Genomic DNA, 15,226 nt, shown 5'->3' with positions numbered 1-15,226 from the left:
AAGGATTCCTTCTCTAAAAATAGGAGTGAATCAGATGCATTCTTACAACAATCGACAATGGTTTCATGTTCACCATTAGACCAGCTTTTAAATCAAGATTTATTCATTAAGTTCAAATTTCACCATCTGCTTATGTGGGATTCAATCAGTGTCCCCAGAGCATTTGCTGTGGGTTGCTAGCTCAGTGATGATACCAGTATGCCACTGTCTCTACATTATAATAGTCTTCAGGTGGGAAGGATGCAGTTGGTTTTACAATAATGTTTTCCATGATCTATCAATGTCACATCAAGAATGTGACCACTAAAGATAATTAAAAGCAGTCTTTGAAAAATTACTAGCTAATAGAAAAGCTAAATGCAGACATAAATATGCATTCACCAGCAGAAGCAGATCTGCTTTAGATATAGGTTAGGATGAAATATAAGAGAAGTTATAACCTCGTACAGATGTTAAGTGGATTCTTATATAAACCTTACAGACTGTACTAAAATTCATTTTGGCATTTAACTTTAGAACACAAATATACTCCAGCAAAATCTGCATTTTCAGAACATGAAGTTGATATTTATCAGAGAGCAGACTAGTGGCTCTCAAACATTTCCATTCACAATCAGTTAGACAGGGGAAAAGAGAAGACTCCCATAAATGGCTGTGTTTCCCAGTACTTAAAACTCACCATGATTAATGGGATGCAATCCATTTTTGTGCATTTAAGTTAAATATTGTCAGTAAGACCCTTATTTGTTACCATGCATTTGGAAAAGTCAACTCATTCTCAAGGCATACTTCCCCTGGGGTGGCCACAAGAGTTAATAATTTAATCAAAGCATGCAGCATCCCAGATGTACTCATTTGTTGGAATCAAGTTAACAGAAAACAACTAAATTACATGCACAAGTAAAAAGCTACAAACTGTTAACATACAAGCCTACTAGTTGAATTTCTAACCCCTTCTTAAAACAGAAATGAACAAATTGTTTTATTGGCGAAAGGGCAGAAAACTGGGAAACAGTTCAAAACACCAGTTTGCAGGGCTCGTTGACTTGCAAGGCTTTCTGGTCTTCAATTTGCTTTCTCAGGCTCTTTCACTTCTTTGCAAGAGGCACACAGCAATTGATCACAAACAATAAAGTCTCTTAGTTACTGGTTGAGGCATCAGCTTACAATTGAGAGAAAATAACTGGCTTAAGGTTTCAGGTATTTTACTATAGAGACACACACAACCTTCTCTTCTAGCAGTCTGAAAGCTTCTCCCTGCATCATTCACACCCAGAAACTGTTCAGTGAATTGGATCAGTCATTTCAAAACTGTGACTTTAAGGAGCAGGTCAAAAAGCACCTCTTGACTCTTCAAGTCCTGTTCAGAATCTACAAGGTAAATATCAGGAGAATGACGAAATACACCCCACTTGCTTGGATGAGTGTAATTCTGACACCATTCAAAATGCTCAACACCATCCAGAACAAAGCAGCACACTTGACTGGCCCTATGAAACACATTTGACCAACAATCATACCACTGATGCACACTGACAGAGTGTATGTACAAGATGCCCTCAACAACTCAGTTTTTTAGACAGCATCCATGATCTCCACCATCTAGAAGGGCAAAGGCAAAGGCAACAGATACATGGGAAAACCATCCCCTCAATATTCCAAGTCACACACTATTCTGAGCCAAAATTATCTTGCTGTTTTTTTAGTGTCACTTAGTCAAACTCCTGGAGCTCCCTCCCTACACCATATGGACTGCCAGCAACTCAAGAAAGTTTCTGATCACCACCCTCAAGAATGATTAGGGAGGAGGAATAAATACTATGATACCCATATCCGATGAGTGAATAAAAGCGTATGTGTTTTGGTAAAACGGTGTGCGCTCATTCTCCTGGGGCAGAATCAAAACTAATTTATTTTCAAAATCAATCATTTTCAAAATCAACTTGTCAAGAAAAATGCCTTTCCTCAAACTGTTCCCTGCAGATGTAAGTAAAGATTTGGTCTCAGATCCCATACATGAATTCAAGATATCACTGCAACTGTTCAGGTGTTATAGTCTTTGAAGGAGTACTGTTTAGACATTTCATATATGGTCAAGAAACCTGTACATGGTATTTAAAGTCACTGAAGATAGATAAATACAGGGAAGACCTCTCAGTGGATATCAAAAGGACTGCATCCAGGAAAATGTTGGCATCTGCACAAAATAAAACTGGGACATATATCCTTAAAAGACTGCCTATTTTCATCTTCATAATGTCATTGTTCTCTGCTCCATCTCACCAGAAATGTGCACTCATCCCAAACTCTGCTATATGTACCCTGATTCATATCCCAATTTGCACCATTCACCCATCAATAACCAACATTGGCTCTTGTTGAGTCAATGCCTTGAAGGAGCAATGCACATCTTTATATTAAAATCCCTCCATGCCTGGCTCAATTTTTTTTCTAACGTCCTACAGCTCTGCAACCCCTGGATCTCTGTGCTTCTCCAATTATCACCTCTTTACCTATTCCCATTTTCAACCTATTGACCGGCCTAAACTCTGCAATTTCAATCTCTCTCCTCCATGTCACTTCCTGAAAGCTGCCACTTGGGCCAAGCTTCTGATTACCTGTTCTAATCTGTCTTGTCTGATAACACTCCAGTGAAGCACTTTCAGAAATCTTCTCAGCACATATAATGGGCTAAATCATATTAAAAAAAAACCATAGTTGGTTGTTGCTGTATCCTTTCATCAATATCTTTGAAAGAACTTTCCCACCTCCACACTATTTGGTTTTAATGGTTGTGGACATTTCCCTATCATGCAATGAAATGCTTATATTGCCCGAAGGAAGGCCAGGCAATAATGACAGCATCTGCTACAGATGTAAATTTTGAAACTCCTGAAAATGAACAGTGATAAGGCAATTAAGGAACTGGCACTACATACTCCACATATAAACATACAAGGATAATAAGCTGTTGTTTGTTTTGTTTTCCCACAAAAGTGTAAATGCCTGGCTCAATTACAACATTTAAAAGGCATCTTGATGGGCACATTAACACGAAGGGCCTGGAAGGGTATGGGCCAAATGCTGGTGGATGGGACTAAAGGGTCTGTTTCAATGTTGTATAACTAAGTCATATCGTGCAACAACTTTAAATTTTAAAAACTGATCTTTATTTTCAACATTAAATCTCAACTAGAATTTTTCATCTGAATCCTTTCAGTCACATATAGTCTGTTAGGTGATCTGTTATTACTTTTCACTGGTGCTTTCTTTTCAAAAGAGGAAGTCGCAAAAGATGGCAAATTTTAATCTGAATCAGTAACCAAGTGGCAGAAACTACCAGTCAGTGCTTGGAAACTTCAGATTATACTTTGTTAAAAATAACTTGAAAGAAAGAATGTTTATACTCTATTCAAGGCTCAATATTTTTGGTGATGAAACAGCATTTTAGATTAAAGGCTTGTACTTCAAAGGCTAACCTTCAGCTTGGCAAGACCTAGAAGGGAAGCTTTATCAACAACTGAATTTCAAACATATTTGTCCGCAAACTCAAGTACAGCTACCAAACTGGAGCACGGTCATAAAATGTGTCCATTAAAGAAAGTACAAGTAACCTTGTAGGCATTTTAGGAGGGCGGCACGATGGCTCAGTGGTTAGCACTGCTGCCTCACAGCGCCAGAGACCCGGGTTCAATTCCTGCCTCAGGCAACTGTCTGTGTGGAGCTTGCACATTCTCCCCAAGTCTGTGTGGGTTTCGTCCGGGTTCTCCGGTTTCCTCCCACTGTCCAAAAATGCGCAGGTTAGGTGAATTGGCCATGCTAAATTGCCCGTAGTTTTAGGTGAAGGGGTAAATGTAGGGGAATGGGTCTGGGTGGGTTGGGCTTCAGTGGGTCGGTGTGGACTTGTTGGGCCGAAGGGCCTGTTTCCATACTGTAAGTAACCTAATCATTTTCTTCAGCACTCAATTTGATATTAAATGAAATGGATATAACTGCTGCAATCATATTTTCAATGGAACTTTTAAAAATGTGTCACAGGTCTCTCAAACCTGTTCAGGTGAAGCAATTTTCAAATCTGCTGCTTATTATCACAACCAGCACTGTGAGAGTTTCTGGTACACAAATGGCATCCACATGAGCACCGTTCTAGCACTGGGCACCATGCTGGAAGGAGCTAGAAGTGCTGCACCTGCCATTTTCAGGGCCTCCGGCTGCAAGGTGCCTGTAGAGTTATGAAGCTGCGTTTTATAACCTTTGTTTTTGTTTTGGATATATTTTACTTCTGCATGTAAATTTAGCCCTAAAACCGAGAATATCCCTCCAGAATCTAACAATTGTTTCAAACCTACGTCCAAAACCTCAACCTGACCTACAAATCTTCTGAAAACTTACTAATTGTTTCAATAGTAAGGTAGCTTAATAATGTAGTGAATGATTGGATCTTGTGTGTTTGGATTTAAAATATATAATTGGGACAGGAAAGAGGAAATCATACTGAAATGATGGCGTACTATGCTTTATCTGAGAATACAGACTACGGACAGGTAAGAAAATGGATGAGGACATAATGTACTCCTGGTGCCAGGAGAGGAAATTTGGATTTGGAAAACTTGGAAAACTGTGCAATACTTACTGTGTTATCAAAGGTTTTTAGCAGTATATTTGTCTTAAACCAAGGGAAAACGTCATAGAGTTCTTTTTTTTGATCCTCTGTGAATTTTGGTTGATTTCTCTGCATCATTTTCAGCTTTTCTCGGTCTTCTTTTAAAACAGTTTCAATGTCCCTAAAGTTGGAACAATTATGATTAGCATGTTAATTGCATTTCTGAATAAAACTGCATAAAAAAAGTACTGAAAGTAAACCCATTAGAGACAATTATACTTAACACACAAATCAAAGCACTCTCAACAAGATGACCAATAGAAATTTGCATATGTCAACAGAGGGGAAGTGGAAGTCACAATACATTGCTTTAATTGCCATATTCAATCCTCATAAGTGATGCTTCACTTATTAGTTTATAACCCAGCCTTTCAGTTGATATAAGTTTTTGCTCCAGACAAAAAAAATTTAGATGGGAACATTAACTTTTCATGAACTAATAATACTAATCAGTGTTGCAATGCTGAAGCATTTTCTGTAAGTGTACCTGAACTCATCCATGAAGCTTTGATGTTGTACTTTGTTATTTACTTCCCAATACCTGAAGCAACCGAGGGTGAGGTGAAACTATACATATATTTTATGGGTTGATTTTTATAGACGATTGGTAGGTTAGTGAAGTGATTATGGTGCATTAGGCAGTGTTTACTATTATTTCTGGCATTCCTATAAACCACTTGCTTTGATCTAATGCAATCTTTAACTTTTTGTTTGAATCATCCTTCCCTTTGGGTGTTTGTGCCGTAGAGAAATGTACATCTATTGCAGGCCTTTATGGGGAAGAAGCAGGAACAGAGTACTAAGTTGAATGATCAGCCATGATCATTCTGAACAGTTGAGCAGGCCTACTCCTGCTCCTATGTCCTACATTTAAACACTAGTCATTGCCAGTCCTTTCATGTATTTTCCTTACCTAACATGCCCAACTTGCCATTTGTAGTCTCATCTTCCTTAGCTAAATTTCAGACCCTAAATTCAGAATAAACTTTGTTGCTAGGTTGCTCTCTCAAGCTAGCAATACAAATAAGGCACACTATTTAAAAAAGGTACATACTAAAACAGAACGTACCTATATTCAATATGGATTATCTCCACAACACCTGGCATAATTAGCAACTTCCTTATCTTTATGTACAAGAATTATTTGATAACATGGAGGACAAATCAACAGTACAACTCTAACCACTTATGTAGGCACAGATCATAAATCAGGAACCCTTTGTATATAAAACATTTATTTTACTGATAGCAGGGAATGATTGGAAAATTACTCTCTTGTCACAGAGGGAGTTCAGAGAGTTATAAAATACTCAATGTGGTGCTGCCTCTTTGATATAACCTGAAGCCCAAAATTAGACTATTGTACTGTCTCACACACACCACTAGGTAACTTTTATTCTTTGGAGAAATGCATTCAGGAAACAATTATTTAACCATTGCCAGGAACACACTGCCCTAGCAGATTAATACTGATTTAATCCCTAGTACAGAATCTGTTATCTCACCCAAATATTGGAGCACCAGAAAAAGAGCTCACCAGCTCTTGGAATGGTGAGAGGGGAAAATAGTTTTTATATAAAACAAATCAGCTCCTAATTTCGATGTGGGGAGTCTGACACGTAGACATGTTGAGTGATGAGATCACTTGTGTCTGATGTCACCACTATTAACAAATTAAACTGTGACTTAAACAGCTGCATGAGTCCTCACCAACAATGAAAAAGAGAAATTTAAGAGAAAGCACAGGAATATAAACTACATTGCTTAGTGTTGTATTATGGAGACCACATTATAAAAAAAATCCCATCCAGCATACATGGGCAATTCCAACTTTTTACGTCCTCAGGACGAAAATGGATTTTGCTGACACTTTTCCTTCCAATACGGTAATGCTTTGGAACACTGAGGTGATCCTGTTACAGTCAAGAGACAATGGCCAGACTTTCAATTTGTCAGCCCTAGCTGCCTGTTATGGAGACCACCTGATTTTTATTTTAAGGAAGTCAACTGTAATAAGCACAGGGTGTTTCTCAGAAGCATTGAAAATTCGCTAGCAGTCTTTTCAGATCTTATGTTGTAAATCTACCTCAACCATGCAAAAGAAAGCGGAATCAAACATATGTTAGGTTAATCCATTTCTTATGCCTTCAGTACAGGAATTAGCCTTCTTGTTAATGTTCTCTGCAACAGAGTACAGCTGCTTCAGGTTCTGATTTCTGCTTATAAGTTTCAGAAATTATCTTATTCCTTGCAGATCCAATGTAGGTGTGTGCCTTTCACAAAGGAAATGTGTGCTGACATATTACACATGTGCAATATACGGTTGATGTGTAAAAAATCAACTTTTAAGTTTTGTCCTCTTCACAGATGTACATTGTCATGAATGGTTTTGAGCTTTTAGGCGTCTGTTGGATGTTTAACATTCTTTATTCCTATTTTATTCCAGAGATTTTGCTGTTACTTTGAATACTGCTGCGTGCTTGCAAATGCAGCCTTTCAAAAAAAGGTTCATCTTTACAGGCTAGAGGCAGGAAGTAATAACCAAGATAATTGGTCAACTGTATGCCAATGAATGGTCAATATGCTAATTGATTATAAAGAGGAGTTCTTTATTTATTCCTTAGCTATGTTTCTTAACAAGCTACTGGCCAAAGGCAGCTTGTTAATAAACAAGTGGAATCACTTCTGATGTAGTTTAATTAAGTAGAATATTGCACAGAAGCCATCATTCCTCTCAGTATGTCAATGCACAGACTTTCTGATGATCACAGCAGAATTTTGATACCAGCCAATATCATTCAATCTGATGCAAGGCAGTGGCCAAACAGAATTAAAGTCACAAGATACAGTAACATTGAAACATATGGATTAGTGTAACAACAATCATAATCCAATCAAGCAGAATCATCATGGTTTTATGAAAGGGAAATCATGTATGACTAACTTATTATAAGTTTTTTGAGGAAGACTCAACCAGAGTGGATAGAGGGGAACCAGTAGATGTTTTGTATTTGAATTTCCAGAAGGTGTTCTACAAAATATCTCACAAAAGGTTAAGTCATAAGAACCCAAGATGTCAGAAATACCAAATTGGCATGGGTAGAGAATTGGCACATGGGCAAAAAACAATGAGTGGAGATAAGGGGTGCTTTTTCAGGTTGGTGACTTGTGGCTGGTGGGATTCCACAGGGATCAACGCTGGGACCACAACTGTTTACAATATATATTAATGGCATGGAGAAAGGAGGCTATGTACGGTTGCCAAATTTGCATATGACACAAAAATAGCTGGAATGGCAGATTGCAAGATGGACATATAGGGCTTATAGAGAGATTGTGATAGGTTAAGTTAGTGGACAAAAAGTTGGCAAATGGAGTAAAATGTGGGAAAACGTGAATTGGTTCATTTTGGAAGGGAGAACAAAAGAAGAGAATATTATTTAAATGGAGAAAAGCTGCAACACAAAGGGTCTTGGGGGTATTTGTACGTTTAGAAAAAAAAACCAGCACGTAGGTGCAGCCTGTAGTCAGGAAGGCTAATGGAATGCTGGTCCTTATTTCAAGGGGGCTGGAATATGAGAGTATGGAAGTCTGACTGCAACTGTACAAGGTGCTGGTGAGACCACCTCCGAAGTTGTGCAAACAGTTTTGGTCCCCTTACTTAAGGAAAGATATCATTTCATTGGAAGCAGTTCAGAGAAGGTTAACGAGGATGATCCCTGACACAGAGGGATTATCTTATGAGCAAAGGTTAAACAGGTGGGACTCCACTCACTAGAGCTTAGAAGAATGAGAGTTGAACTCATTAAAACATATGATTCTTAAGTGACCTCACAGGATAAATGCTGGGAGGGTGCTTCCTCCCATGAGAAAGTATAGAGCTATAAGAAAAAGGCTCAGAATAAAGAAATGTCAGAAGTGCTCTTCTGTGGCACAATAATAGTGTCCTTACCCCTGAACTAGAAGACCTGGGTTCAAGTCCCAAGGGTGTGTAATAACATATCTGAACAGGGTTGATTAGGAATATAGTTTAAAGTGGCATTAATTTATTTCTCTGAGGATTGAGTAGTTTTGGAATTCCTTCTCATTGAGAACTGTGAAGAGGAGTCCTTGTGTATCTTTAAAGCTGAGATCCATAGATTCTTGGTCAGTCAGTGAAATTGAGAGTTATGGGCAAAGCGTGGGAAAGTGGATATGAGGAATGTTGGATCAGCCATGAGCCTACTGAATGGCGGAGCAGGCTTGACAGGCCGAAAGGCCTACTCCTGTTCCTATTTCTTAGGGTCTTTAATCCACAAAAAATTCTCCTGCTGGAGTTTCAGTAATCACCTGGATGGAAGTTGGTAGGTCATCATTGTTCTTTCATCTATATTTGACATTGAGAGCCAGACTGGGTCCTGGAGTACACAATTAGTGAGGTGGTCAGTCTTCTTGGAGTTTCCGAGTTTCGACTTGTGGTCATTCTCCGAGGAATCAATGCTTCCAAAATATTTACTGGTGTTGCTTAGATGACTGCTTCCTAATAATGATTTTTAAAAAAAGTTTCAAGTTAGTGAAGGAAAATAGTCAGAGGTTAGACTAAAAAAAAGAAACTTGGTAGAAATCTGAGATAAAAACTAAAAATACCAGAAATATTCAGCAATTCAACATCTGTGGAAAGAGACATGTTAAAAATGCAATCAATCTTCCACACAAGTGAAACAGGAGACAGGGGACAAAAGGGGGATGTCTGTGATAGGGTGAAAGATGGGAGACATTAAATGACAAAAATGTTAGTTGTCTATAGCCAAAAGACAAGTAAATAAACAAAAAAAAGCATTCAGAGAAGATATGAATAGCAGATGAAATGAACAAGAAGGAAAAGCAAGATTTAGATTGCACTATGCAAAGAAAGAGAGACAAGAGTTGATTTGAAATTGGTGAATTCAACATAGAGTCCAGAAGTCTGTGGAGTGCATAACTGAACTGATGAGTCAAACTAATGATGAACTTAATTGAAACAGTGAATATTCCAAAAACAGAGAGGGCAGCAAATGAACAAGGTAGAGAATTAAATAGGTCAGTGGATACTTGAGTCGACGCTTGCAGATTGAGCAGAGATGGTTCACAAAGTGGTCGCCCAATTTTATCTCCCCAGATGTAAAGCAGGCCACATTATTAGTGGTGAATATACCAAATTGAAAGAAAACTGCATATAAGTTCTAGTTTCACTTGTCAAGCGGATCTAGCACAATGAACGGTGAGGAGATCAAAGGTAAAAAGACAAATGCTGCACTTCTTGCACTTTGCAGAATCACATTCTGTATTCTTGACCCACCCTGGTGAAAACTGGAGGCTCTGGGAATGGAAGCAGGAATCCCAGAATATATCCAGGCAGTCACCCTTAATGCCCAGACTGAGGTTTTCACACAAAAACATTTCAACAGTTATGTCCAAGTTTCTCTATAACAGAATAAACAGCACTCTTTTCACCCATAAGTTTAAAAGAAAACTTGCATATCTATGTAAACGTTTTAAACTACAGGAAAGCCCAAAATATATTACAGCTTTGAGGTGTCTTTGAAGTCTTGGATTATGCTATATAAAAACTTATTATGAATTTACTGGTTGAGTTTTTAAAAAGCATAAACCCACCTTCAAACAATTTGACATCACAACCAAGATGGTCAAACATTTGCCACACTGTGCTTTCAAATTCCAAAGCCACCAAATGGAGACACCATCATTAAAGCCTAACTAAGAACGGTTACCTTGAAGAAGTATGAATGGGCTATCTCCTATTCCATTAGGAAAACATCCAGATAATCACTTGCATAATCAACTAGATGCAAACTATTGGACATAAATCATTTAGAAACCAGGACTCAGCTGTGAAAGGAATTTCTCCAGACATCATCTAATCATGTAAACTGTGCAAATGAAATCCACTACACTACAACCATATTTGGGATAATTTGGTCAGTTGGAGGAAGAAATATATATACCAAGTCACCTAACCCTCTAAGTACTGCACAAACAAATGAAGTAGTAAAGACGATAGATCCCTATGTGGGTCAAATAAAAGCAAAATACTGTTGATGCTAAAAAGCTAAAGCAAGCACAGAAAATGCTGGAGAAACTCAGCAGGTCTGGCAGCATCTGTGAAGAAAGCAACATAAATAATGTTAATTCTGCTTTTCTCTCCACAGATGCTGTCAGACCTGCTGAGTTTCTCCAGCATTTTCTGGTTGCCTTACATGGGTCCTTCTCTCTCTCTTTACATCCAACTTGCAAGCCTGTGGCATATAAAAGAACTCAACCCAGCAACTATTGACACCTGTAGAACAGCTAAATAGACCACACCGATGTCAAACCCAGAAAGATAATCAAGTCTGCAACGAGACAAGACATCAAACTTCAATAGCTGGATTTCGTTAAACTGACAAGACTTTAACATGCTTAATCTATCCTCCCATTCCAAATTTGGGTGGCTTAAACTTCAAGGGTGCACGTTCCTTCAACCAGGTAAAGTACATATACATGATAATTTTACTTTTAAAAAATTAAATATAATGTTTCTGTGTCACAGCACACTGAAACTCAGTGAACTGCCAAACCAAACTTTTTGAATTTAAAAAAAAGTTATAGTCGAACGAGGTGTTGGAAAAGAGGGGAGCCATACTACCTCACATCCCTTACCATAACCAAAGCCACTGTTGTAATTTAGAGATAAAAAACAAAATCGGCCAATACTGGAATCTATTTTTCAATGTATAATTTCAGTTACATCATACTGTAAATTTTTGCTATAAATTCTGTGTGTTAGGATTGAGCCCTCCACTACCACCTGATGAAGGAGCGACGCTTCCAATTAACCTGTTGGACTATAACCTGGTGTTGTGTGATTTTTAACTAGAATCTAAGATAGACAAGCAGGAGGCTGGAAGAACACAGCAAGCGAGGCAGCATTAGGAGGTGGAGGAGGCAATATTTCGGATGTAACCCTTCTTCAGTTCTAAAGAAGGGTTACACCAGAAACATCGACTTCTCCATATCCTGATGCTGCCCAGCATACTGTGTTCTTCCAGCCTCCTGCCTGTCTACAATTGTAATTTAGTCCATCAAATTAAATGTACTAGTGAATTGACACACGTTTGTATTACTTTTGACTTTTAGTAAGGCAGATTGGGAAGGAACACTGTCGGTAGTTATTCCTAATCTTTGATTGAACAAAACAAATGTAAAAACTCTGCTAGAAGTAGAAACAATTACTTCTTTAATACCTGTGTCAGTTCCTGACATTCCACACCCATTCGAAGGAGAGCCTGAAGAGCCTGAAGCTGTTGATCTGGCACTCCCTGAGCCTGCAGATCCAGTGCCTGATAGTGAATCCTGAAGTAATAGATCCAATAGGTCAGTGGAAGTGGAGTGAGCATCACTGTTCTGAGGTTCATCAGGTGATACAGCCTTCAGAAAACAAAACACAACAAATTCATTCATAAATATTGAGCCTCTTGGAGCCATTCATTTTGTGAATAACATTTCAAACCGCAGCAACAGCCACAGTATTCAGCGGAACGTATTTCACACTGAATGCACACTATTGTACAGCATGTGACCCACATGCTTACACTACAATAATGGGCAGATGTGCATACATTTAAAAACCCACATTTTAAATTCTGCAATCTGGTTTTGCTATCTTGTGAGTTATTAGCCCTGAACACCGTGTTCACAGAGGTCTAGACTTAGCCAACTCAAAAGACTGGCATTTCCCAAAACCAAAGGAATAGAAAAGTTTTAGTCAAGACCCGAATACACAAAAATGCTTGGACGTATTCAGATCCGTGACCAATGCTAGCATACAGGGCAAATACTGCTGTACTTTCAGATCCAGTAGCAGCTGCAAAGACTACTGCAATGCTTTAGAATTGGAATACACTCCCCTCCTTTGCAAATTTCAGGAATATAGTGTTTTTCAGGAAGAGTACGTTCTTCACTTCTTTCCAATTTAAGGAGCAAAATGATTAATTTTAAAAGGACAGTAACATCATGAAAAAAACCCCAAAACAACTAACCATTACTCAAATAAAACATAAGATTCTTCATCAATTTGTATATAGTAATGAAAGTCACTGCATTCTTCTTGTCCCCAAAACGTCCAATGTATCATTGCAACTCAGCACTGATGGGGTATTTTATAGAATAGTTCCTTGCACCCAACTGGTGCTGTCTCAATTCCTTCTTAAATCTCATCATCAACCCAATCTCAATCGTCACTTGCAAAGCATCCTATGCACTGATAAAATTAATGTTCCCTTGGAAAGAGTTAACTTCTTCCTTTCCACTTTTAGTACTAATTTTAACTTTATATTTATCCATCTCAATAGACATTAGGATATTAATTTAAACCCAAATTGTCATCTCAATGTCTAACAGTTTCTAAGTTTCCCTGCTTCAAGAGTTCTGCAACAGTGAATAAAGTCCTCATTTTTCCAAGCCTCTCAAGTTTGCAATGCGGTGATAGAGAAAGTTGAATGCAGTTGTTAAAGGAAAAAATACCAATAGGCAGGACGTAATGATTGGTGTGCACCAAAGATCTAGACTAAGACCTCAGATTGCTATCAAATAAAATCAGTGTCTTTGTTAAAGAAAAGGGTTTTAAGTTTGCAGATGACACCAAGTTAGGAGGCACAGTGCACTGTTGCAAATTAAGTGAGTGGACCAACAAAGGAAAGCAAAATTTCAAAGTTTGGAAGTGCAGGTTTTTCTACTTTGGTTTGATATGAAATGTAAAATATGAAAGTTTTTTAAAAATGGCAACAAAGCTAACTCTAAAATGTCAAGAGGCAAATCTGTTTCTTCCCCTACCTCACAGAAGTGTAAAACATAAATTTTGTCATTACGAAATTGTAAATCTTCCTAAGCATTTTTAAATGAAACTTTGCAATTTATTTGCTCACATTTGTTCCCACTGACTTATTTTAGATGATTTATATTTAAACAGGGAATGACAATCACATTGCCAGGAAGTTCCAGAATGTTGGATTACATTAAGACAAGCATGGTAACAGGACTGAATTGAAGGAAAAGTCAAAGCCAAAGGAATGTGTTTATTAATAACAAATACTTTGTCTACACTCAGGTCTATTGAATAGAAGAGGGTGTATCCAAAGCTTCCTGTGGGGATTGTCAAATACAAACATTTCACATGATACTTTCATTTTTCTTTGAATTTCCGTAAACCATTTAAGAATTGGAGTGAAAAAAACCCAAGAATTATTTGATCATACATTGCCATGTCCTTTCCAGTTTTCAGAATCAGCATTTTAGAAAAAAAAAACTCTGACTAAGACTTTAAGATTCAGAGCGTTTTTCACCTTTTTATTTTCTCTCATCCAAAGGCAACAGATATCTTTGGGTCAATGTGACCTTTGGCTGACTGAACCAGTTTCTATTTTTCTTTCCTCCTCTATTCTACTTTAAATAAAAATTCTGCCACAAGTAAGAATTTTGCACATTAGGTTCGGCTGACTGTTTAATGTATTCAGCATTTCCTTTAAAATTTGGAACTCACACTGCAAAATATTGATATCAACAAGAAGAAAAACGTTTTGAGATATTTACGCCTTTAAAACAAAACTCTCAAAAATCCAGATTGTTAATGAAATATCTTATATGTTTTCAACCTATAAGTCATTTACCAGTTCTGCTTCATCTTTTACAATGTCCACATTCGCAATATTGGGAGTATTGTTCATCCCTCCTCCATCAACCATTGATCCACTTCCACCTACAAGTCCAACAACTGCAATTCCTTCTGATGATTTGGGCATTTCTTCCAGCTGCAGCAGATTTAGCTGTAAAGGCGAACTGCACCTGGACTGGAATAATGGAGGAGAAGTGTGGCCTTGAGGGCCTACTGACTGTGGAGTACAGCAGCACGATGGGGCACCTCGAGATTCTGGTGCAGCTGCCTTCTCACCTTCTCCTGGTGGATCATAATGTTGTGATGCAAACTGTGGCTGAGACTGGAATGGAGTCTGTGCAGGAAATGGCGTCTGTGATAAAAAGGCAGATTGTGAAGGGAATGGTGCCTGACTTGCAAAGAAGGGCTGGTGCACACTGTCATTCATCTGAGGCAGCATGTAATTAGGAAGCACAAATGCTACCATAGGGGTTACTAGGGGTGCAGAGTATGCTGGAGGCTGTGTGGTACAGTGAACACCCTGGGCATTTTCAAAATTGGACAGAGAAGGGTCAGTGGTAGGAGGCATTCCTCCATGTGGAGAAAATACTGGCAGTTGACAGGGTGGCAAAACTGTTGTAAATGGTAAAGCTGAATATCTACTCTGAGAGACAGTGGACGGGGACCAGGAAGATGGTGTATGATGGTTGGTGTGAGACGGAGCACTGTCAGACAATTCCTGCTGTTTGATGCGTTTCAATTTCAGCTTCTTATTCTTTCCGCCTTTTTTGTACACAGGTTCAGCACGATTCCATCCAGGTTTGAATCCTTGAGAGCCTGTACAAAGAGGGAACAGTTACATACAGGTCACATGCGCTCACTTTTAAATTATGGTT

The 15,226-nt window shown here is 38.3% G+C and overlaps 1 protein-coding gene and 1 pseudogene across 4 annotated transcripts in view; both read right to left on the bottom strand.

Annotated features, from left to right (window-relative positions):
* LOC148148332 (uncharacterized) overlaps window positions 1-15,226 on the bottom strand; it is a 107,746-nt pseudogene that overhangs the window by 15,611 nt on the left and 76,909 nt on the right.
* The window catches only part of LOC122555832 (period circadian protein homolog 2), a 92,378-nt gene that overhangs the window by 8,027 nt on the left and 69,125 nt on the right, over window positions 1-15,226 (bottom strand). For all 4 annotated transcript variants that reach the window (XM_087993702.1, XM_043702013.2, XM_043702010.2 and 1 more), the window contains 4 exons: window positions 14,347-15,167; window positions 11,926-12,109; window positions 8,993-9,182; window positions 4,634-4,784 (listed from right to left, as the gene is read on the bottom strand). In XM_087993702.1, the coding sequence (XP_087849828.1) occupies window positions 4,634-4,784; window positions 8,993-9,182; window positions 11,926-12,109; window positions 14,347-15,167 (1,346 nt within the window). The remainder of the gene's footprint in view (window positions 1-4,633; window positions 4,785-8,992; window positions 9,183-11,925; window positions 12,110-14,346; window positions 15,168-15,226) is intronic.

Source organism: Chiloscyllium plagiosum, unplaced genomic scaffold (assembly GCF_037043375.1).
Source record: "Chiloscyllium plagiosum isolate Xiang-an unplaced genomic scaffold, Cpla_swu_hap1 HiC_scaffold_13, whole genome shotgun sequence".
In the NCBI taxonomy this organism is placed as follows: Eukaryota; Metazoa; Chordata; class Chondrichthyes; order Orectolobiformes; family Hemiscylliidae; genus Chiloscyllium; species Chiloscyllium plagiosum.
Note: the sequence above shows the minus strand (reverse complement) of the source record. Positions and strands in the feature narration are given on the sequence as shown.